The 25332-nt window shown below is 29.7% G+C and overlaps 2 protein-coding genes across 7 annotated transcripts; one reads left to right on the top strand and one right to left on the bottom strand.

Moving 5' to 3' along the window:
* The first annotated feature begins 299 nt into the window (after positions 1-299).
* On the top strand, positions 300-8826 carry LOC113861923 (uncharacterized protein At5g02240-like). The gene is made up of 7 exons (XM_027495032.1): positions 300-887; positions 2193-2464; positions 2554-2590; positions 2672-2769; positions 2971-3032; positions 7988-8111; positions 8409-8826. The coding sequence occupies exons 1-7, from the start codon at positions 623-625 to the stop codon at positions 8526-8528; spliced, it is 978 nt and encodes a 325-aa protein (XP_027350833.1). The 5' UTR covers positions 300-622; the 3' UTR covers positions 8529-8826.
* A 7741-nt stretch (positions 8827-16567) lies between these two features.
* LOC113861544 (scarecrow-like protein 9) lies at positions 16568-20395 on the bottom strand. Of its 6 annotated transcripts, none has more exons than XM_027494432.1 (4): positions 20281-20383; positions 17529-19924; positions 17353-17440; positions 16568-17120 (listed from the first exon to the last, which is right to left on the bottom strand). In XM_027494432.1, exon 2 carries the CDS (start codon positions 19823-19825, stop codon positions 17597-17599), a length of 2229 nt encoding a protein of 742 aa, XP_027350233.1. In that variant the 5' UTR covers positions 19826-19924; positions 20281-20383; the 3' UTR covers positions 16568-17120; positions 17353-17440; positions 17529-17596. The 6 variants fall into 6 exon arrangements, with proteins under 6 accessions (XP_027350233.1, XP_027350232.1, XP_027350231.1 ...); XM_027494433.1 differs by having other exon boundaries at positions 16791-17120; positions 17529-20001; positions 20281-20353; XM_027494431.1 differs by having other exon boundaries at positions 16580-17120; positions 17529-20381.
* Between the last annotated feature and the right edge of the window lie 4937 nt (positions 20396-25332).

Raw genomic sequence — 25332 nt, 5'->3', positions numbered from 1 at the left:
AAGAATATATTTAAAAAATTATGATTAATTAATGATAATAATGATGGTGTTAATAATAAAATAAATTAGTTTCTTTTGTTTTATGTTTATATTAAATAAATTATTAATTTTTTTATATTTTATAATACTATATATTTATATCTATATTTTATGCATGATGACGTCATCAACGTAGATAAGGTAAATGGATAAGAAAATCTGAAATCTCAAGAAAGTAAACAAAAGAAACATCAAAGCCATAGGCATATTAAAGTGGCACAACAACTGAAGACAGCAGACAACCACCCCAACCCCGAAATAACAGTGTCTGGTCTCACTTCCACATCTGCGAACGTGACTTTGATTAATTCCGTCTCTGCTCTTTAATGAGTTGTTCTTTTAATTTTAGACTATCAAATGATATACATATTTGAATAAATAAAAAAATTATTTACGTAAATAAATAAATAAGTTTCAAAGCTGATAAATAATATCACAGTAAATAAATAGCTAACAGGATATGCGAAGATAAGAATAAGATAGCGGAAGAAAAAGGGTTTTGCATCCTTTGTTGAGTTCAGAACTCGACATTTCCACGTTCTTCTCTCACCCATACAACGATGCAACTGTGCGAACTACTCTGATGGGTATGGCGACACGTGTCCCCTTTGTCTCCGCTGCCACTCTTCCTCCCAACCAATACCATAAATACTGCACTGTGGCACTGTCACTTCCTTTACCTGTTTCTTCATCCACATTAAGGCTTCTTCACTCTCCATTTTCTTCTTCATTGGCACTCAAGAACCACAAGAGTGTGAAGAGTGTTGGAACTAGATTCAGTGTTGTTGTAGCCATGGCAGAGTCTCCACAGAGCACTGTGCTTGTTACTGGAGCTGGTGGTCGCACAGGTTCACTCTTTTTCTTCTATGCTTTGTTGGGTTTTCTTCAAAATCCTTTTTTTTTTTCCTCTTCTTTTTTTCTGGATAAAGAAAGAGAAAAAAAAAAGGACCAGAAAATGACGTGTATCAAAAGACAATAGTTTTTTTTTTTTTTTTTAATTATAGCTTAATGTATGGAATTATATAATATCCTGTTATTTTCAATGAAAACTCGTTGTTTTTGAGCTTGCTAACATCTGTATATTGGTTAAGAAATTAATACACAATAAAATTTTATTAAAAATTATGATAGAATGTATTGAAAATATTGGGGTGAGTGGCATTTTACATTTTTTAATACTTAATCAGTGTCAGGTTAGCATATTTATTTTGTTGTTTTGAGTTTTGGTGAAAGTGAAAGGTATAGAATTTAAATGTGGGGTTTCTACTTTGTGGATTTCATGTGAATCTTAGTTGAGGTTCAGCAATTTACAGGTTGTTAGAATTTGAAGAATTTAGTGGTTGTGAATGTGGGTATATAAAAACATTTATGTAGCACTTGTATGTAATATATATTCACCAGTGATACAGTACTGAGCCTTCAGCTCGCAGATGGAAATGTGTGTTACTATGATAAAAATCAATTTTCAGAGGTTTTGTTTACAATAATCGTAGAGAATTGCAGTTGTTTGGATTTAATTTTGATGTACCATTCAGATTGACTTAAGGATAGTGTGTTGAATGTGTGGATCTACATTTTCTTCCCGTAAAATCTTGTTACATTTGTTTCAAGTAGTTAAGATTGTTGGCTGATGTTGGATTATAAATAAACAATTCTTAAATTATGAATGATTCTTTCTGGCATAACACTTGTGATTGCAAACTTTCTCTTAAATGGTCACATTGTCAAGATGTCAAGTTTCAAGGCTTCATTCACGTAATTGTAACTAAATTTTTAAGACTAACTTACCTGAAAGTTGGATTATGTTATATATTCTGAGTTCTGACCACAATCTATAACTCTGTCTTTGATAGCACAATTAGAAGAGATAGTTGTATCTAGCTGGTATTTGCTTTTTCAAGTGTCAAACAATATATTTTATCAGAATTTTTTTATTTTAATGGGTCATATATATGTGCCTACTAATTATAAGATATATATTTTTCTTTGGCAAGAACATAACACCCTTGACCTATGATTTGCAAAATGTCACACTGTTATCTTTCTGGTCAATCTAATTTTAATTCACGACTACATGCATTCATTGAAAGTAGCCAAAATAGGATAGATACTATGCCTTTTTATCACTAATTGAGAATGTTGTTACTTTTCAGGACAAATAGTTTACAAAAAATTAAAAGAGAGGCCAAATCAATATGTGACTAGAGGTCTTGTTAGAACAGAACAAAGCAAACAAAACATTGGTGCTGCTGATGACATTTTTGTTGGGGATATAAGAGATGCTGGAAGTATTGTTCCTGCAATTCAAGGTATAGATGCTCTCATAATCCTCACAAGTGCAGTGCCACAGATGAAACCTGGTTTTGATCCTACGAAAGGACAAAGACCAGAGTTCTATTTCGAAGATGGTGAATATCCTGAACAGGTACTAATACATTTTATGTATGTTATGCTTAAGTAACTTTTTACATTTATATCCTTTTTATTCATATTTTGCTGATTTTTACATGTTAGGTAGACTGGCTTGGGCAGAAAAATCAAATAGATGCTGGTTAGTACCCAAGACTTTTTCCATTAATCATAAATAATAGTTATTTGTGATATTGAAGTTATTTTTTAACTATTTGAACAGCTAAGGCTGCAGGAGTGAAACAGATTGTGTTGGTAGGGTCCATGGGTGGAACAGACATTAACCATCCTTTGAACAGCTTGGGGAATGGAAATATATTGGTTAGTAATGTTTTTTTCATTACTTCTTACCGAAGTACCTCCTTCTGTAGCATTCTGGCCTTGCTTTTATTCTATTAGAGCCTGAATTTCATTTTAAAGCAGAACGAACATTTGGTACAAAGATAGCATCTTCTTGCTTTGCCTGTATCCTTCCATTATTCCTCCCTTGATATGAAGATTATATTTTCATATCGATTGCAGGTTTGGAAACGGAAAGCTGAGCAATATCTGGCTGATTGTGGCATCCCATACACAATTATAAGGTACACCAATTCCTTTCTATACCAAGATTTAAGGATTCCTAGGTTCTATTCTGTTTTTTCCCCCCTATGTGTGCTCTTTAAAATGATTAATCTATCAAATTTTAGACTGCTTGACCATTACCTTGGAATTTATATTTCCAAACCTTAGTTGCACCACCCCCATTCTTTCTATCAACATTATTTATATTTCCGAACATTTCCTTCCATTGATTTGGGTGGAACACCTTTAGAATTTTTGGTATTAATTTCTGAATAATAGAAGGAAATGTTTATAGGTTTAATTGTGAAAATGAATGTTATCATGTTGTGATCTTGAGTTTTTATTAATACTTGTTCAATGTATGCCTTGTATATGTTTTTTTAAAACTTATTCCTAAATTACAAATGATAGAAGTATCTTCTTCCAGAGTGTATATCACTTAAAGGCTTGTCTTTTCTGGGTTGAATAGGAAACAGAAGTGAAGATTGGTAGGACTGAAAAACAAAAAGGACTCAATGCACCTTAGGAATCCACCTATTTATACTAGTAGTGAGTAAACTCACTACTTACAACCATCACCAAGGCACCCATTTATGCTAGTAGTGGTGCAAGCACTGTATTATAAGAATGATAATTTTCTCTTTTCTGTATACGTCTTTATAAACTACCCACTTTTCTAGCATTGGAAACTAGAGAGTAGAGACTATATTTCCTGAAAGACACCTGACAAAGGAATTCAAAGACTAGTCAAAAGAGCACATGACAAGTGTATTATACATGCAACTAGAATTCTCCATCATTTTCCTCTGGTTGAAAAAGTTGAGCTCTTCTTTTTTTCTTCATATGAAGATGACAAGTTTGAGATGTAGAAGATTGGTAATACAGATTGAACTCCTAGAAATGTGTAAAGTGAAGCTTTATCCACTTTTGATTTAAATTAAAGTATTTTATAAATATAATTGACGTAAAATCAATAGGGGATAGACTCTTACTTTATCACTGTATGCATTTTCTCATTTTAAAAGAGTCAAATCCATGGTAATATTCTATGTTAAGATCTCATATCGTCTATAAATATGGCTAAAGTAGAGCTTATAAAGGATAAAACAAACCTCCTTTTACAATTAGATTTTGAGGTTGAGTTAGGCCAAAGTCTACTGATTTTTTCAGTGCAATTAACTTGGCCCTGTGGATTTTCCTGTGCAATCTCTCTGGTTTTACAACTTTCCTAGTACAATATAAAAAAATAAAAATCTATCCTATAGCTTCTATGCATTAGATGTCTAATATTTATTGAGTGTGATGGTGTGTGTTGAGATCACACATTAATTATAGATATCTTCAAAGTATAGTTTATAAAAGTTAAGACAATTCTCATTTTACTAGTAAGCTCTTAGAGTTGAGTTAGGCCTTCGACCAAATTTAAGACTCCATAATCTCCTGGTAACTTGATTTTGTTTACATTTCTCTTCAGACCCTAGAAGGGCCGTTAGCTCTGGGCATGAGCTTCCCAAACCATCCTTCTAGAAATCATTCTTCTTGACAATGAATCCACTCAAGATCTCCTTTGTTATAACTTGTTGGGTTCCCAAATCTTTCAGCTATTATTCTTTTTATTTTTTTGAAAAGTATTGTCTCAAACCTTCTGGTGTAGGCATGGAATTTCATTCTGTCTCTTTTTAGCATCCCTGCAGAAGAATGATAAAGCTGAATAGGAGTTAAGCTTCTCAAGCTAATAGGATTAGCATAGCATATACCACCTCAAATGAACTTTTACTCAATTCCTTGCTTTGAGCAATTGTAGCCAAATTTTTCTTTTGGCAATTGAAGACCCCATTGTCTAACATTCCTCTCACTAGTGATCTTAATAAATTACCCACTCTTTGATTGACACCTTGTGATAGGAAACCCCTAATTAGGAAGGTCTATGCTAGAAGAAATAAGACAACAGAGAGTCAAAACTAATTGTAACTGTCATAACAGCTGCAACCAATGCATTGGTTGTAGATGTTTGGCAGGAAATCAGTATAGTATAAATAAAGGAAAGGGAAAATAGATCATCTGGTGCGATCATTGTGTTTTGGAGAGACTGGCCTCTCAGAAGAGTCAAATTTGTGTACTGTCATTCCTTTTGAACTATTTCCACATTGGTATTAAATTAGGGATTTTTGTGAGCAATAGCATGTTCTTTGTGATACTGATACCAGTTCGTACAGCGGTATCAAAGAGTTTGCCCTTTAGTTTGTGGCTGATGGGAGGAACTGAATTGAAGGGTAGTTCCAAGCTTCTTTTATAGAATTCACCAAAATGAGACTTAATTTCATATATAATCGGAGGTGATAATTTTTGGAATGCCATGAAGCTTGACAATCTCCTTGAAATAAAGATCAGCAGTGTGACATGCATCTAAAATTTTAAGACATGGAACAAAATGTGCCATTTTAGGGAAATCTACTTCTACCAAATGTTAACTGAATCTTTGTTCCTTTGAGTTTTTGGCAATCCTAACATTAAATCAATATTAACATCTTTTCATGGTGCAAAAGGAATTGGAAGTGAGGTATACAAACTCGTGTTTAGCATGACCCTTGATATAACATGTTCAACATCACTCCACATGTCTAGTAATATCAGAAATCAAGTTAGGCCAATAAATATTTGCTTGAATAACAGAAAGAGTCTTGTTTTGCCCAAAGTGGTCACCAAGACCTTCACCATGTGTTGCTTTCATTATTGCTTCACGTAAGAACACTGGGAAATGCATAATCCATTATTCATGAAAAGTAAGCTATTTTGTAAAAGGAAATCTTTAGAAGTGCTTTTACATCAGTCACTCCTAATCTAAACATATGACTCTTATAGAATTCATTAAGGACTTAAAATTCAATCATACTGTTAGGAACCAGAAATAAAACAGTGGAAAACTGATAATTTTATTCAATTGAACCCGCTCAATGAGCTATTACAAGCAAGAAAAGACTCCAGAGCAGAATGCTCCTCCGAGGAGCAAGCTAACTAGGATTTATGCCAAAAAAACTCACTCACTATGCCCTACTCTCTTTATAACCTACTCTACTCCCTCCTAGGATTTATGCCAATACACAATTAACTCTTCCAACTCGGTGAACCATGACACAATTTCTTCTTCCTAAAACCTTCCAAATCTTGAGCCTCCTTGACTCCTAGTCCAATAGTTGGTACTGGTCTAGGCCTTCAACCATATCCCTTTCTCTCCTCCATTGAAGAGATCAATGGGTATCTTCAACCCAATGCATCAGCAACTTGATTTTGATTACTTGCCTTGTGTTTGATCACAAAGGAATAGGGTTGTGGGAACCCTACCCACTTTGTATGCCTACTATTGAGCTTGTGTTGTCCAGTGATGTATTTAATGCCTCCTGGTCTGAAAATAAGATGAATTCCTTTGAAATGAGATAATGCCCCCAATTTGACAAGGTTTGAATGGTGGTGTAGAATTCCTTAGGTTGAATTCTTGATCCATTCAATTTTGTCACTGAAGTAGGAAATTGATTTTCCTTCCTGGGCAAGAACAGCATCAATTCATATATGTGAAAACATCACAACGTACTCCAAAGACTTTCTTGAAGTTGGGTAATGTGAGAACAAGTGCTTCTATCATTCTCTTTTTGAGTTACCTCAGTTCACTTAAATGTTATTGCTTTTATGCATTTGGTGATAAGGCAATGACAATGCTAAACCCCTAAATGAATTGCTGCTAGAAAGATATTAGATATGGAAGCTCTGAAATTCATGGAGAGAATTTGTTGAAGGCCATAGATTAATAGCCTGAACCTTAGTCGGATCTGTGCTAATTCCTTCACAAGAAATACAGTTTATACAAGTATTGTTCATCCACAACCTTACAGACTTTCAAATACGTTACCAGTGTTCTCTGCTATTGCTATAGATCAATATATCGTCAAAATAGATAATCACAAATTTTCCAATGAAATTTTTTAACTCAACTGGAAGAGAAAATTGGAAGGACAAGAAAACAACACAACTCAATGCACCATAGGAATTCAAAAGAGATCTATATGTCAAGATAGAGATTAGTAAATTCAATCCTAAGTTGCAAGAGGAAACAGTGATTCACTCAAATTGACTTGCTTACAACCATCACCTAAGCACCTATTTAATACTAGTACTGGTGCTATCTCCCTCTCCAAGCATCTTTCCTTCTTTTTGAATACTAATTTATTGATTGCACAATTTTCTAGCATTTTAAACTATAAACTTCTTTCTCCAAAGACATGACAAATGAAATCAAAGACTAGTCAAAAGACGTTGGGAGGGAGAGCTTTGTGCCCTTAAATGGCTTAGACTAGTTGGGGTCCAATGTGACTTTCAGATACCGAGGATCTAAAACCAAAAACAAAAAGACTAGTCAAAAGAGCGCTTGACAAACATACTGCTCTAAAATTCTCCATCAACTTAGACAGTAATGTGAATGTGAAGCATTGATAACCATTGATTTTATCTTCAATGGTTAGTAATTTAATAAAATACATGCACATAGATGAGAAAATCTATCACCATGATTTTGTGATAAACTGTTACCTCCTTCAATTTACTCTCCAGACTACATCAGAGATCCAATCCATATTACTTCTAATATCTCAATAGAACTTTTGTCTAATGCTTTGAACAAGACTTCATATCCAAAGCACAGGAACAATCTGACTATAAGTCATTCAAAAATTGTTTGTGTTATGCTTTGCAATATAGCTGTAATCATTTGTTTATTTACCTACTACCTTTAATTACATGACTACTTATCTTCAATATACTATTTAATTATTTTTAATATTTAGAGGTCACTTGTTTTCAATATTCCTATTACAAATGACTGAGTAATTGTCTGAGGACGGGCTTTTATTATGAACATGCTGGAAATTTTTCTCTCTTGTTTTTTACTTTCGCAGCTTTTCTTACTTTCTATATTTTGAGTTAGGGCTGGTGGCTTGCAAGACAAAGATGGAGGAGTTCGGGAACTCATTGTTGGGAAGGATGATGAGCTTCTTCAGACTGAAACCAGAACCATACCCAGAGCTGATGTTGCAGAAGTCTGCATTCAGGTATCTTATTATTATTATTATTATTTTTAACTGTGTGTGTTGCAACAAATAAAGCTCCACCCCCATGATAAAGGAAAGAATTCCAGTATATCTAAAATTTGTAAGTTTTTATTGGCAAATAAAACATTTATTACACTTTTGTATTATAAATGTGATAAATACTTATTTTTTCAATAAAATCAGACCATTATTAGAGGCTTGAAATCAATCTTATGGGTTGATGTTGATATTTTCTTTTTTTTTAATTCTTGCTCAACTCTGAGATTTGGATGGCCCTTCATTCAATTGGTTTAACAGGCTCTAAATTTTGAGGAGGCTAAATTTAAGGCATTTGACTTGGCATCAAAACCTGAGGCAGCAGGTTCAGCAACAAAGGACTTCAAGGCTTTCTTTTCCCAGATCACCACTCGTTTTTGATATTGGATGTCTTTATTTATCGTGCATTTGGGATTGAACCATATTGCTATTAGTGCTATCTAAAGCAAATTTACACGTGTCTTGCCAATTTAGTAAGAGATTCTTGAAAGCAAGTTATAAACTTAACTAGCACTGCACCACAAGCCTTGATAAAAACTCGTGTCTACTTATCAGTGCATCAGTTCACTCTATGAAGTGTAATTGTCTGCAATCCCCTTGACACTGAATGAGTATTTTATTTCATCTTGATTCAAGCCATTATAAGGTTATTAGTAAAAATTACTGATCATTTTTAGTTTTTATTTAACAGTGTCATAATGACGGATTAAAATGTGACAAATAAACTGATTTGTAAATAGATGTTAACTATTGAAGATCAAATCTGTATTTTAACCTGAAAGTTAATTAGTTTTCTTGGGGACAAAACTGAAAACTCAATCATGACCCTTCATGCTTACTGATTCGTAGCAGTGATCAACCTTCAAGAAAATACATTGCTGATAATAGGTACTACTATAATTGCAAACCGATTCCCTTGTTGGAAGCACATGCATTCTAACACTGGCCCATGTGAACAACAATTTAAGTGGCAGAAAAAATATTTTGGTTCTCTATCCAATCATAGAATGTACACCACTTAGAATCTTAATTGTCACTTCTCTATTCATTTTACTACAAAGAAAAATGATAGAAACATACTTCTTTTAAATATGCCTTTTGTTATTGGTTCATATTTTATAATGTCGAAGTACTTATAAATTGATTGTTTTTTCAAAATTTTCTTGACTTCTTATAGAATTGACTAATCATAAAAAGTATGTTAAAAAGTATCTTTAAAGGAGTGTATTGTCCGCATTACAAATGGCTCAATTAAATTCTAAAAGTAATTCATCAAGAAGTTTAGGGTTGATTTTGAATATGCTCCCTGCAAGGTTTGGAGCATTCATGCACGTTGAATTTTTACTGGCTATCGTAAGTAACTAGATTTCAGCCGATTTTAAAATGATTATATTTAAATCGTAATTTAGTTAAACATTTTACACTGAAATCTTTCTCAAACTAACTAACATATTTATTTTAATAAATATTTATTTGACATTTAAAAAATTATGCTTAAATAAAATATTTAAAGATTTAAGTTAATTACTTTTTACCATTTAAAGGAAGAACTTATTATTAAGATAATAATAATAATAATAATAATAATAATATTATTATTATTATTATTATTATTATTATATTTTTATAATATATTAATGTTATTGAATTTAATTTTTTAAACATAAATTTATAATCATTTCAGAGCTTTAAGTCATTTTGTTTGTAATTTTTACTTTAGAATATAAAATAATTTGTTATTGATTTGATTTGTTTAATCGTTTTCTTTTATCATTTTTATCTTTTACTTTTACAATATAACTTTATTATTATTTGTTTTTTATTAACATAGTAGCATAGTAGTTCTTAATATTTAATTTATAATTTAATGTTTTATTTTACAATATTATTCAATTATGTAGTACATTATGATATGTGAAAAAGATTATGGACAAATAAAATATAGTAAAAAAATGTTAAAAGAATAAAATAAAAAATACTGATAGACCTCCCTAAATTTACATATATTCTTGATGATTACTAAATCATACTATTAATTCTTGTCTTTGTAATTACAGTAATAATTATTCAGCACAATCATTCTAAGAATATTTTTTATTTACTGTTTTTAATGTTAGAATATATTTTTTCTTCTGCATTGATTTATTTTAAAGATTATGATATAACTTGTTACTATTTTGAACTTTCAAATATGATCTTATTATTATTCATATCTTTATGATATTATTTTATCAAAATTTATTTATACTAAAAATTGATTAATATTCTTTATATACAATTTTTATTTTAAATATATTTTTCCAACTTTTAAACATTATATGTTATTTTTATTAATTTAATATTAATGCTGAAATTACCAGCATGACTGATAATTTTGTTGAAATAATTGTAGCATACATATTTTTATTATTTTATTAGCTTATAATATGGTAGGTTTTCAGCTTGTAAAATTATAGAATATAATATTATTTATATAACATGTTAAGATTAAATACTCCACTTGTGATTGATTAAAGTATCAATAATAAAATTAATTTAGGAATAATAAATACAATGTGACTTTCGATAATAATTTAATGAGTATAATATAGATAACTTATAATATTATATTTATATTAGGCCATTCATAACTAATAATACTCATTTATATTAGTTTGTCAATACGTAATGATGTTAAGTTTAAGGTACATTTAATAATAAAATTTTTAAAATAAAAGTTTTAAAATTTTGATAGAATTTATTTTGTATTTATTCTAATGATGAGTATGTTAGTCTTTCATTATCTTTTTTTCTTAAACTCTCCAAAAGAAAAGTAAAATAAATTTTCTGAATCTCATTTTAGAAAAAAAATAGAAATTACTATTTTTGGCACGGACAGTTATAAGGCCTTTTAGAATTAATAAATTTTAACCATTTTTTTATAAATGTTATTGGAAAGTAGTTGAGGATGACGTATGAAGATTGGTAATAAATATTTTTTAGTTTTGTTTTGCAAACTCCTATTTGATGCATACTTCCATTATTCTCATTCTTAAAATTGACTGGCTACTATATATTAAGGACTCTCAATCTATAAGCATGTGTAATGTGGTTTATAAGGTCATCGCTAAAGTTCTTGTTAATCGTCTTAAATATTTCTTAGATGATTTGATATGTCTACTTCAGAGTAGTTTTACCCTAGGAAGAGGAAACAAAGATTGCATTGGTTGTTTAGGAAATTTTGAACTACAAACATAGAAATAAAGCTAAAAAGAGAATAGTGACCATGGAGATTAATCTAGAGAAGGCTTACAATAATATTAGTTGGAATTTTCTCCAACAAACTCTTATTGAATTTGATATACTAGGTCATATTGTGTCTTTTATCATGTAGTGTATACAATGAGAAGTCTTAGAAAAGAGAATAATCTTTCCTCTCAATTCTTTGCATGGAGAAACTTTCTTTATTAATAAATCAAAACCTAGAGGAGAAATTATGGAAACCTATTCATCTATCCAAGAATAACCCCAATGTCACTCATCTTTGATTTGTTGATGATGTCTTTTTATTTTTGTGAAGCTGAAAACACACAACTCCAAAATATTATTACAGTGATGTAAAAATTTTGTGATGTCTTTGACCATAGGATTAACTTCAGCAAATCCAAGGCAATGTGTTTGAAAATGGTCCCTCGCTAAAAGTGTGATTTTTTTTATGGTTTCACTTCCATTCATTTTGTTATAGATTTAAGAACATACCTTAGCTTTTCATTGACTAAAGATAGACTAAATAGAATAATTTTTTCTCTTTTATTTGAGAAAATTCATAAAAGGGTGACAACTTGGAAAAAAAAACTACTTAATAAAGCTGGTAAATTATACTTGACAAAATTTGTCTTAACTTCTATACCTATTTATCTCATGCAAATTTAAGGTTACCTCAATCTATTTGTCATGATATTAATAAGGTAGTTAGAGATTTTATTTTGTGTTCTAATGATTCAAATCATGACATTCATCTAGTTGTCTGAGACAAAATTATCTCTCCTAAGAAACATATGACTTAAGTGTTTGAGATATGTGAATGGTTAATATTTCTCTTATAAGAAAATTGATGTAAAATATTTTTCATGATAAACCTAAATTATGGAAAAAAAAAAACATTTTGAAGCTCTGTAGTATTTTGAGAGATGGTTTAAGTTTTAGCTAAATTTTGGTTATTATTTGGTATGGTACTTTGATTGGACTAGATTAAACCCAATTGCTAACTTAGTTGATTTTGTTTACATCTCAAATACAACATTCCAAGTTAATGAGTTGTTTGTTATAGCACTTGAAAATTAGACTAGCTCGTCACCTATATTCCACAACACATCAAAGCCCATACATACTAACTTCTTGAGCTAATAGACAAACATTTTGAAGACCAATGGTATTAAAGAGGTACAAAAAAGACTTATTTTGTAAAGATAACTTATACTTGGCTTAGAGATTTGAGATCTAACCCTCTATCAATTTCAAATCTTGATTGGGTCCGGAAGTTGCAAGTAATTGAGAAAGTTGGATTTTTTCATTTGGCTTATTAGTCATGGATATTTGCCTACTAATGCTTTGCATCATTGTCGTGAGTTTATTTCCTTAAGCTCTTATTCTAGGTGTTCTCATGAACTTGAAGATATTAATAATTTTTTTAGAGATTGTTCTTATTCTAAAGTTTAGTTTCACTTGGGAACGTCATTTGTCTATTGTAATTTTCATGGCCTTACTACCACTTGAATTGCTACCTTATCTTGACATAGAGATTGTATTTCCTATATCTATTTTTTTGTGGCTTTGACATTGGAAAAGTAATATGCTCTTTGATGAAGAGAAATGTAGTATTTATTATGTTTGGAATTTCATTAGTTAGTATAAAGAAGACTTCTATGCTAATTTCAAACAAATTAGCCTTCAAACTCACCTCTTTTTGAAAGATGTCATGAGATCCATCAACTTTTGAGTACTATAAAATTAATATGAATAATAATTGTAGTATGGATCATATAAGTTGTGGTGATGTTATATGAAACTATAGTGTTAAGTGGCTAATATGGTTTACTTCTTTTGATGATTATAGATATGTTCTTTGTGCTTAATTGAAATCAAATTTTTGGGTTTCTTACTTGACCATATTAAAAAGTTATAAGGTGTTTTTGTAATTTGATTATTTAGAAGCAATGAACCTTGTTCTAAAGAATCAATATTTGTTTTTCTTAAAGTGTGTTTTATTACGTAGGATCTCATTCAAAGCTTATCTCATGTACTCATATGTCATATTGTTCGTCAGGTTAATTTAGTAACTGACAAACTAACACATTTGATACTTTTATATGAAGATTTCTTTCGTCCTATAAATAATTCTCCAGATGCAATTTCTAAATTTTTTATTTTTGTATAGTTTACATATTTTATAATTTTTCTTTTCTTTTTCTCTTTTAAAAAAATTAAGATGCACAAATATATTTAATAGTATATAATGAAAATTATCAAAATTTATATGGTTTTAAAATTTATTTAATGAGTATTTATTTATTTATGTTTAAATATAAAATGAGATTCGAATAAATCACATTGGATTTTCTCATGATTTATGTCTTACAACTAAAAAGGAGCTAACTCAAAGAAATTGCATCGAGTGAACTCTTGAAAGAAGTAAAAGATTCTAATTTTAAGAGTTCAATAGACTTAATTAAGTGTGGGATAAATTTTAAAAATATTTGTAGCGATAAACTTTAAAAGTGGTTTTCTTTTATTATTGGAATAAACTTAATTCTTCTAAATTTCAAATATAATTTTAAACATGTTAACTGTTTGAATATTTTTTTATATTTTTGAAAACTAATTTATCTAAATCATAAACAAACAAAAGTTTATAGGATCCTCTCTTTTATGAGGATGAAAACGTCAAACGAGAGACCAATGTTAAATTAAAAAAACTTGAAATATGTTTGACTTTAGAGGAGAAAGAAAAGGAAATTATATATTTTTATTTTAATAAATACTTTTACCTTTATGGAATTTTAAAAAAATATAAACATAATATATTAATAATTTATCTTTTATAAGTATTATATTATTCTTTTAATTAATTTTATTTTTCAAAATCTAACTTCCAAACGCATTGAAAATGGGTAGTGTTTTTTACACACGACTTTGTAATCATAGAAGTAATCATGGAAGGAATAAAAGTTTGATCTAAGAAAAAAAAAAGAAGGAATGAAAACCCTAGAATTTTGGCTGCAAAATTGTTCGATGAATTACATGTTTGGCATGTAGCAAGTTTGACGAGGAAAATAATAGTGCATGTTATTTTCCATATGATAAGAATGGACCACGAATAATCTATCCTTTTCGCACTAACGAAGTTTCTCGTTTCTAATTTCTAAGCGCGTGTTGTTGACAACACATGACACCTTGTCATGTCAGTAGTCTTATTTTTGTTTTTATTTTAGTATCCACTTTCTTTTCCTTTTCCTTTTCCTTTTATTTTTTCTTCCATTAGAAAACAAATATTTTATGGACACTTTAAAATCATAACGCCCTGCATGATTATATTTGAAGATCTAAATTCCTCTATTCAACATCTTTTTCATGTCAAATTCAAAAATAGTTAATACAGCAAAAATATTACGTTTTTAGTACTTTTTCGATATTTTTTATAAGAAATAAAATAAAATATTTTTTATTTTTATTATAAAAAATAAATAATAAATTCAAGAAATATTAATTATTGAATTTTTTATATTTTTTTATTAATGTTATTAATTATATAAATTACTAATTATAATATTTAATATTATAAGTATTTTTAGAATAAAATTTATATTTATAAAAAATATAAAAAATTTAATTATTTTTTTAATTTTAAAAATTCAATCTTTTAATTTTTATAAAAAGTAACGGAGATAGTACTATATTTAATATTGATGTTTCAAAAGTAGCTTTACTTAATTATTTTTAAATTATAGAAGAAAAATCTTGGGACAGTGTTGTCAAGTTCGAACCTCAAATTACCTTTGTATCCAAACACCTTAGCCAGTACTACGACCTTGAAGACCATAATGCTCAATGTTGTTGCATGGAGGGGTAACTTTGGTTGCAAATGTTGCTTATGCTGGCTACGGACTTAAAGGGTATTTTAAGAATAAAATATTACAAAAAATATTAACAAGGATGTAAAAAATAAATAAATACAAAAAGCAATATTCTTATAAAGCTAGGATATATGCATGCATCACTTACGTAATATTCTAATAAAAGTTATAATTTTTGTTTGAAGAATATTAAAGAAAAAAAGAATACATGCATTCCAAAGTCAAAATTACTATTTCTTTTTTTAACTTCAGAATAATTATAACTATTTTAAGCAGTTAACACTATTAAAAAAAATTATAAGCATATTTTTAAAATATTATAACAAGTCACGGGAAAATATAACATGATTTCTTTTGCCTGATGAAAAAGTTCAATTTATCGTTTGAACCCTTCAAGTTAAATTGCAAGTTTAATTTTGTGATTCATTCCACCTACCTCCCTTTAGTCATGTAAACTTCAAATGCCGAGTGCATACGAGGCATCCCACAATGAGGTACGCCACCATATAGTGTAATGTTCTGACATTAGGATAAACATTTATCAATAATCGAATTATTTTTAAATCTACTATCCTTAATGAAAAAAAAAACTTTACATCATAATCAAAGCATTAAAACACTTATAATTAAGGTTAGCCTCTGAGTAAGACTACTGAAAGTCCTTGATTTATACCTAATCTCAAAATATTGCTAATTTTTTTTTTCTAAAAAGTTTTGAAACAAAATTACCAATTAGTCGATTGATATTATAAGAAATAAAAGTTATTTTGTAAAGGATATCTCTCATCTTTTTATAACTCATTCTCTCCTAATCAACAACTACCATATTTATTTTACTAATTAACTTTTTCTGAAATTATTTAACACTGTACACATATAACGACCAAACCTACCAAATATCCCACTGGCACAAATATAAATTACTCATTGCCCTTTATGTTTTTTTATCTCTCTAAATTTTAATATTTTCAAAATTGGAAATTATAAAATATTATGAGTGAAAAAGATACAACAACTAATATACTAAATTACATAAAAATGCTTTATTCTTTTCTAAATATCCATATTACTCATACAATAATGTCAGCAAGTCCAGCAACCATTGCTTCAATAAAAAAATTCTTCAAAATTGAAATAATATTTTACCTAAAATTAACAATGTATTAACAAAAATTAGATAAATTAATTTTATTACCAATTTAAAAAGTATTAAATAAAATTAAGATAATTTAATAAATTATTTTAATGACACAAACATATGATCACTATAGTGTAGACAGTTTTACAATGACAGTGAATCAAAATTGTCTAACAATTGTGAAAATAGGATGTATAAATAGAATTACTTTTCCCCCACTTTGAATAGTACAAGCAATGAGGTAGTGGTAAAGGGTTTCAATGATTTGCGAGGGACATGTTCAAATCATAGTGCTACCACTGTAACAAAGAACAACTTTCATCAGCTATCCAATCAAAGGTAAAGTAACAGGAACGGTGACCAACTATAGATTTGGCTGCAAGTCCAAATAGAAGGTAATAAATGCATATCATTGTCATATTTGGCACATCAAATTAGATCATTTATTATTAATTCAACAATGAAATAACAACAACCAGGTTCAAAATTCTAAATAATGAGGCTCCCAGTCCCACCATCCATTACAGGTCAAATGTTGAAACAAGTCTTCAAAAGCAAATGTAAGGAGACCTTTGCAGCATATTAGCCACATGAACCTTCTCAAACTTTTGCTTTTGGAACAGCTCAAATCACAACACGCCATCTGGTGTGCAACGAGTATTCCTCAAAAGTAAATAATCCATAATTCTTAGGAGGACCAAAGAAGGCAAGGTTCATTAGGTTCTGTTTACAAGATGAAAATACACAAGAAAACATCTTTAGTTAAGTAAACTATAAAAAGGATGGAAGTAGAAACCTCATAATAAGTAACAGAAAGCAAAGGTTTTGGTCATATTATATGCTAAATTTATCCTCAACATTATATTGGATCATGTTCATCTGACAACCCTCAAGTTAAATATCAAAGAAAAGACTTCCTAAATGGGAGAATAACATATATAGTCTACTTTCATACCAGGATATTCAGCAACCATGTTTTCCCCAACTTAACTCACAGCTTGAACATTTACTTTAGATCTTGAACCCTGCCTATTGGGCACACCCTGTTCAATTATCAGACTGAAGTTAATTCAAAATGCATCGAACAATAACAACGAAAAGAACAAAGAAATTGGGTAATTGTGGTGGTACCTGAGCTACTCAAAAGTCAGGCTAATTCACAAAGCTCTAGTGAGATGCACGTGTACCATCTTGGTTAGTCATGCAGGTTTCCAACAAGAAATGGCATAGACGATTCGCCCTTTCCAACCTTGCAACAACCACTGGCTATCTTCATCAATTACAAAATCTTTGTGGTAGCTAGACCTTACTTTCTCTATTGCCCTCTTTACTATCTCATGATCAAAAGGTTGTTGCAAAAATCCTGCCCGCAGAATTCGAACTTGCCATTGTCTATATGTCTCTGGCCTCTCTACTCTCTCGCAGCCTTCACAAGCTATAACATTCAATGCTTCCCTTCCAAATATCTCTTTCTCAATTAGCCTCCTTTCCCAGTCCTCACGAGGCACAATAGTTTCAAGCATGTCAAAAAGTGAAGAGTAGTGAAACAGTGCTTCCCTGAATCGAGTAACAAAGAAAGGGGCGTTAAAGCCGCCGTTAGTAATGCCATGAATGAATATATCCGGATTGATCTTCCTTATCAAACTGAGGAATTTATTCCTTGGACTATCCACAACCACAGATTCATCCAGCACGTTTTTACCACGATGAAAACAGGTAACAACAAGGTACTCATCCCTATCAATCTTGAGTTCCTCAAGTTGAATTGTTTCCCATTTTTTGGCTATGCCATTGTACTCAAATGGCACCTTGAAAGATTCAGCATAGGCTGCCAAGCGGCGTCCAGTTTCTATAATTCTCTCAGCAGGCCTGAAACCAGGTTGTGGGAAGTCTATTCCTGTAATTCGAAGTTTAGGGGGTCCTTCAGATCTTAACGAAAGTCTTTGAATAAAAGTGGGCCACTGGAAACCATAAAGGATACCAAAATCTATAACATGGATCCTCATTGAATTTTCTGCACAGCTCTTTATTGTGACATTTGAGATAAAACTAGTCATCTTCCTAAAAGGGCAAGCAGCAAGATATAGATAATAAGCCTTTAGAAAATCAGCAGCTGATGTTCTTTTGCTAACAAGTCCTTTATAAATTTGGCTTCCAGTGCCAGCCAAGCGTGCTTCAAGGCCATCAGCAAAGATACTAGCCAGCCTCTGATTTCCATCTCCATACGTATCCGAGTGGTGCCTGATCTGCTTTAACAACTCATGTGCACTTTTATAGTCATCTGCTGCAACAGCTTGTGCACAAAGAACCAAAAGTGTTCTCAAATCAACCACTTCCCTTTTCCCATTTTGTTTCTTACCACGTCCCTTTCCACCACCGGAAGCTTTTGATTTGCCATTTGACACTACTATCTTGTCATTCTTATTTTGCAAAGCCTCGCGACGAGCCATAAAATGCCTCTTGCCATCCCCTACACTATGAAGCAGGATTATATCAATCATATTCGATCTCAATGTAGGTTCAGAGTAAATCGCAGCTTGCTTACTGCTTCTATTTTCTTCAACATCTCCCTCTTCTCTGTGATGATGCTTCCTTCCTTTGGATCCAACAAGCAAAGACTCCCCCTCATCCTTCTCCACCTTAATTGACAATTCATCAGTCCTCATTTCAGGCTCTAGAGTTGAAAAATTAGCCGTATCCAAATTAGCAAAGAGCCCATTTCCACTCGGAAGAAACTTACTAGCCTCCTCAACACCCTTCTGAAATTGCAAAATGGATTGACTCTCACTGTTCACATCAGGGACCTGGAGAATACTGTGTGGAGATTCCACAGGCCCTTCCACACTACTTATTACACTGTTTGAAGAGCTATAAGATGACTGTGAAATGCTATTGCCTTGCAAATTTTGGTTAGGAACTTCCCCCAAATTTCGCCGCAAAGAATTGTTAGTAAAAATGCTACTGAGATCACCATCATTACAAGGACAGGCACCACAATTTTCAGGTAAGCTGTCATACCCACCCCCATTATTTGGATCAACAGAACTTTGATCCCCTATAGCCGAAAATGGGTACTTTTCACCTATAACCTCATAGAATGATTTCTCAGCAATTTGAAGATCCAAAGAATCTTGAAGCATACAAGTCTTATCTTCCATGTCTTCTTCCATAAGGATCTGACTGATGTAACTTAAAACCGAATCAGAAAATTCACAATCCTCCGGAGAAGGTTCCTCATGAGTCAAAACCGAGGACGAAGGTGTATTAGCTGGTATCATTAGATTGGACTGAAGGTAACCAAATTCCCTACTTTGATCAAAGAAACCATTTTCAAATCTCTGATTCTGCAAAATTGGCAAAGACTGATTCCTCAATCGGATTTCACTAGAAGACCCACTAAACCCAAAAACACGTGGATCCATTCTCATCAAAATTTTACATAAAAGTCCAGACTTTTTAGTCCTAAAACTTCAACAAACACCCCTTCTTTTCACCAAGTCTCTCTCCTTTTTCAACAATAGAAAATCCTTCAAAACCAAAAGAGAACCATCAAAACACAAACCAAACCCACCGAACACGTGTTGTAATGACTCTACAATCTACACTGAAAAGTAAAGTACAGAAGAGAGAAAGAGCAAAACTTCACCAAAACCATCGGTACAAGAGAGAAGAAAGAGAAACACACGTATATAATAATAAGGTAATGATATGAATTAAACGACACCAAGAGGGTGAGTGTCAAACATCAAGCTCAGTGAAAGGAAAAAAAAAAACGACACACAGAGTGAAGCTCATAATGAAAACGAAGAGCAGCAAAAGAAAAGGCATAAAAACAAAGAAGCGAGGTTTGAGGTTGACCCAGAAGAGAGACAAGGTTGTTTACCGTGTTAGTAAGACCCACAAGAACACAAGTCCCAAGAGGAAGTAAATGAGAGAGAGAAAAAGAGAGAGAGCGCGAAAAGGTGATGAGTTGCAGAGTTGTGTAGAAGGGAAAAAAGCGAGAGAGAGAGAGAGAGAGAGAGAGAGAGAGAGAGAGAGAGAGAGAGTGCGTGGTGGGGCCCAGAGGAGGAATCAGAGCCTTAGATTGTGGTGATGAGAGGGTGGAAAGTTGGGGCGCGTGGTGGAAGCTTTGAGGGTTGAAAGCGTATGATGAAGAGACACGTGTTACGCCCCGTGGAGGGAGTCCGATGTTGTTGTCGCTTAGGTTCAGGAACATTTATTTATTCATTATTGTTTTTTTTATTTATTTAAGCGGTATATGTTTGACCTTTTTTTATTTTAGTTTTGTTAACCAGGATTCCTTTTGTCTTGTATATAAGTCATCTTTAGTTAAATTTTATAAATTAATAAAATTTTACATTATTTATCTTTTAGTTTTTAAAATAATATAATATAATATTTTAATTTTAATTTTCATGTATATTTAAGGATATATAACAACAGATTTTTTAGATCCTTGAACACAAGTTAAAAATATATTTAATATTATTAAAGATAATCTCATTATCAAAATTTATTCTTATTGATTCTATTTTAAGTTTCCAACAATTTCATTAACGGGTAAATAAAATACAATAAATATTTTTTAAATAACTCAAAAATAATTTATTAAAGCAGCACTAAAATTTTAAGAAATGTCATAAAAAAATCAAAGAGAATATATTAACAGTATTGATTAAAGAATTAAAATATGATTTTTTATTCAAGATTATGTTAAATGATATTAAAAACTACAGAAAATGCATTAATAATATTATTTAATAAAAAATATTTTTAATTTCTTAATCACTATTTTAAGAAATTAATGCTATAAGAAAAATTTTAAATTATGAAAATATTTTTAAAGAAATATTAATTAATACTTTAAGAACATTGATTAAGAAATAAAAATAATTTTGTTGAAATTCATATATACTCATTTTAATGTATTTTAATATGATTTTTAATTAAAATTTACTATTTACATAAGATTTTAAATTTTAATATTGTGAATATTTTTATTGAGATGTGGTCGATATCAAACAAAAATAAAATAAATGCTATATAACCTTTGTGAGCCTGAGTAGACAACAATAGAAACGAAGTTTTTACTGAAAGATACGCCTCGTGACATAACTTTTATGAAATCTAAAAGTAAATTACAGTGGCAAAATGGATTTTTGAGAGACATACAAACAGTCACCATATTGATTAGATGATTAAAAAAATACTTAAAATGTTATAAATATATTTTTATTATAATTTTTAATATATTATTAATGTAATTTTAAATAAAATTTCATTTATTAATATTTAATTGATACTTTAATAAGATGTTTAAAATAAATATGTTTAGTTATATATTTTGTCTAGTTATATATAGATACTTTTTTCCTCTGAATATGTCAAGTGTATAAATAATAAAACTTAAGTACAAATGCTTTGAATGTTTTTAATGAAAATTTTGTTAAAATGAAAGCTCTATTTTAACAGTCAACATTAATTTTATTATATAAATTATTGAAATAAAATATTAAAATAATAATATTAAAGTGTCATTGTACTATAACTGTTATAATCATTTATTGTTAATAGTTGTAATTATTAATGAAAATTTATATAACCTTTTTCAATTTTTTACCTATATCATGAAAAGATTTTAGATTTCTTTATAACATCGTAACCAAAAGATATATATTACATACAAAATAGTTCTATTATTTTTCATGTTTTGTAATTTATTCTTTGTTCTTTTATTTATTTTTGGAAATATATTAATAGATTCTATATCTCTTAGAATTGAGTGTATGAGTATGACAGAGCAAACTAATCACATCATTAACTTGTTAGAATTTGTTTTCAAGATAATGGTTATACCATGACACAACCATTGAATTTTACCTTCTATTCAAATACAAAATTCTAATTTGATTAGTAAACAATATAAAAAAAGCACCAAAAATAGCAAAATAAATTTGATTTCTAAAATTTTAATAGCACACATTTGTCTTTATTAATTTTTAACTGTGAATATTAGTCTTTTGTTTCATTTTTTTTCAATCATTAACAAAAGTAAGATGAAGTTTGTGGAATGGTATCCTAGAGTATGAGTTAGCAATCAACTTATGGAGTTGGAATTATAATAAATAAAATTAACTATACAAAGAAAAATAAAATTTTAAAATTAAGGCAATATAGTACAACTAATTTAGGTTGTAAATAGCAAAAGAGTTAACTTAAGGTTCAAAGTTGATTTTTGTTCATGAAAATTTAAAGAGAGTTGTTAGTGGTTAAAGTGGAGTATAAAATGTTTCTTCTTATTCTAAGGTACACAAAAACTCAAAAAAAAATTGAAAGTTATATAATTGTGACTTGAAAGCAAAATTGTTCACATCATGAACAAGTGTGAACTCAAGATAAATCATGATTTATGTTTATTTAAGTCAAAGATAAACAGAAACAGATTTTTCAGTAGCATAATAATGTATTAAATAAGTGTAAAAAGAAGATTATCAAAGCTTTGCTAAGAAGGGTGGATGGGATGAAGATAACACAATCTATTTTAAAGAAAGATATTGTATTATTTTAGGTCATTGTTGTCATCTTAGTTTATTTTTTATTTTTATTTTTTTTGTTATTTACTTGTAATCAAATAAGTTATTACTTTAGGGTAGGTTAATGTTCTACTAAGTTGCGTGGAAAGCTTTTATACTTTGGAATGATTTTAGGTACCGTCTTATATAATGAAGTTTTTAATGATTATAAATTATAAGTATGTTGTACATAAATATGTTGATGTTAAAGTATATTTTGATATAAAAATTTGTTGCAAATAAATGAGTAGATCATAAATATGTTATTAAAATTTTTTAATAAAAGATTTAGATAACTTATTGATAAGTCTATATTTTGAGGTATTTTTATAACTTATTCATATACTTAATTCATATTTGATGGAGATTTTGCATTGATTTCTTTGTTTATTATTGTAATTTAGCATGAATTGATTACTAATGTATTGCACAACTACTTTGGAAGCAATTGAAGGAAATCTTGATGGAGAGTATGAGCAACTAGCAAGGCCATGCTTAGCAACTAGCAAGATCATGATTAGTAACAAGCATGTCATGCTTAACATTCAGATTAAGAGTGCTTCATGTACATGCTTAACATTCAGCATGAGAATGTTTCGTAGAATAGCATGGGCATGCTTGACAAGTATGCACAGTTATGCGTCGCTTCCTGGTGGTTTAGTTTAATAGATTTTCAAGGGTTTTTGACATTTTTTAGATGCAGTTGGGAGCAGAAATCATTAGTGAAGACAAATAATATATTTTCAAAGTCTAAACAGGTTATTGAAAACACATTTTGGCAATCAGGATAGTTTTCATCTCTTTCCTTTTAGGATTTTTCTAGTTTGTGTTTCTTTTTCAAATAAATATGATTTTCTTTACATTTTTTTTTTTTGCCTATTTTGTTATGTATAGTTAAATTTATAGTTAGGGCTATGGTAGATCATTTACACACTTTATATGATTTTTCTGTTTAATTATAATTATGGTTTCTTTTCAATAGTAGTTTTTGCTCTAAGATATGTATGTTTTTTTATTAGGATTTGATCATTCTTAACATCTCATAGTTAATTGCATGATAAGTGACTATGACACATATAATTAATGAAATTATAAGGTAAACCATGATAGAAAATTAAGTGGGCCAAACTTAATTTCATCTTTCAATTGGTAATTGAATTAACAAGTTCATGGGCTCTTCATGCTTTTCCTCTCTACCTTGCATGACCATTAGAGGTCATAGCTTAGGAAAAAGAATATTAACATTACATGATCATTAAGTAGGAGTAATTGGTGATTATAAGAAAACCTAGATTGAAGTTAAACTAAAAGTAAAAATAAAAAGATTTGAAGATAAAGTCGTATGCCCTAGGTTCATTTGAAATAGTTTTCTTATCATAAAGTTCCTTCATCAAAACTTTTGCTACCTCTAACACCTATTTCAAAATTTCAAGTGGTCATAAACATCGACTTTAGCAAATATCTATTTGATAATGAGATATCAATTGGTCAAAAGTTTAAAGAGAGAGAAAAATAGGGATATTGGAACTTGTTGATTTAGATCTTAATATAGGATTTTAGAATTCTTTCGCATTCTTCGTGGTTAACTTATCATCCACACTGCTCACTGTTTCTACCTTTTTAGCTCTGTGTTTGGAGATACCATGCTGTGGTGGAGATGGATAAGTGCTCAAGGAAGATGATGAAGCAAAAGAAAAGAAAAAGAGAAAGAGAGGTTAAATTTTAAAAATCTTAAAAGTTAAGGACAGAAATGGATTATTTTAAAAAATTATAAAATGACGTCATTTAGTATCTTGAGTGAAGTCTAATATGTCATTTAACATGATAAATTATCATTTTATTTTCACATTTTAACATTTTATTTTACAACAATAACTAAATTAATTTACAATTCTTAATATTAATAGTAACATTTAAAATTAAAATTTAGAAGACTAATTTCAGTGATACTACATATTTTAAGGACAAAAATCAAAAGTTTACTAAAAAAACAATGTAATAAAAGAGAATATGTGTTACAAACTTTAAGAGATGTTTCATATATATTTGGTTTGAATATCTTACTTCTAAGGAATATTAATGTTTCTTTCAACAATACTCCTTTCTAAAAGCATCTTTTTACTTTCTATAATAATTGGTAAATTTTATTTACACTATAAGTTAAATTCATTCTTATTTAAAAAATTATAAAATTAAATTAAAGTTTGAATTAAAAAGATATACAAAATATTTATAGTGCAAGAAATCTATACATGCATGCGTGTGCGAGAGAGAGGCAACAAATTTATATGTGAAGTATTATTTCATTGATATTATATGTCAAACTTGAACATTTACACTACTCAATAATTTTTTATAAAACA

The sequence above is a fragment of the Abrus precatorius genome, unplaced genomic scaffold (genome assembly GCF_003935025.1).
Source record: "Abrus precatorius isolate BTA unplaced genomic scaffold, Abrus_2018 Scaffold3, whole genome shotgun sequence".
Taxonomy (NCBI): Eukaryota; Viridiplantae; Streptophyta; class Magnoliopsida; order Fabales; family Fabaceae; genus Abrus; species Abrus precatorius.
Note: the sequence above shows the minus strand (reverse complement) of the source record. Positions and strands in the feature narration are given on the sequence as shown.

What these genes read in the sequence shown, in the direction of transcription:
- LOC113861923 (XM_027495032.1), top strand. Translation starts at nt 623, where the DNA reads ATGGGTATGGCGACACGTGTCCCCTTTGTCTCCGCTGCCACTCTTCCT. An exon ending in TGGAGCTGGTGGTCGCACAG is followed by an intron (nt 888 to 2,192) that starts GTTCACTCTTTT and finishes GTTACTTTTCAG; the next exon opens with GACAAATAGTTTACAAAAAA. An exon ending in TGGGGAATGGAAATATATTG is followed by an intron (nt 2,770 to 2,970) that starts GTTAGTAATGTT and finishes TATCGATTGCAG; the next exon opens with GTTTGGAAACGGAAAGCTGA.
- LOC113861544 (XM_027494429.1), bottom strand. Translation starts at nt 19,825, where the DNA reads ATGAGAATGGATCCACGTGTTTTTGGGTTTAGTGGGTCTTCTAGTGAA.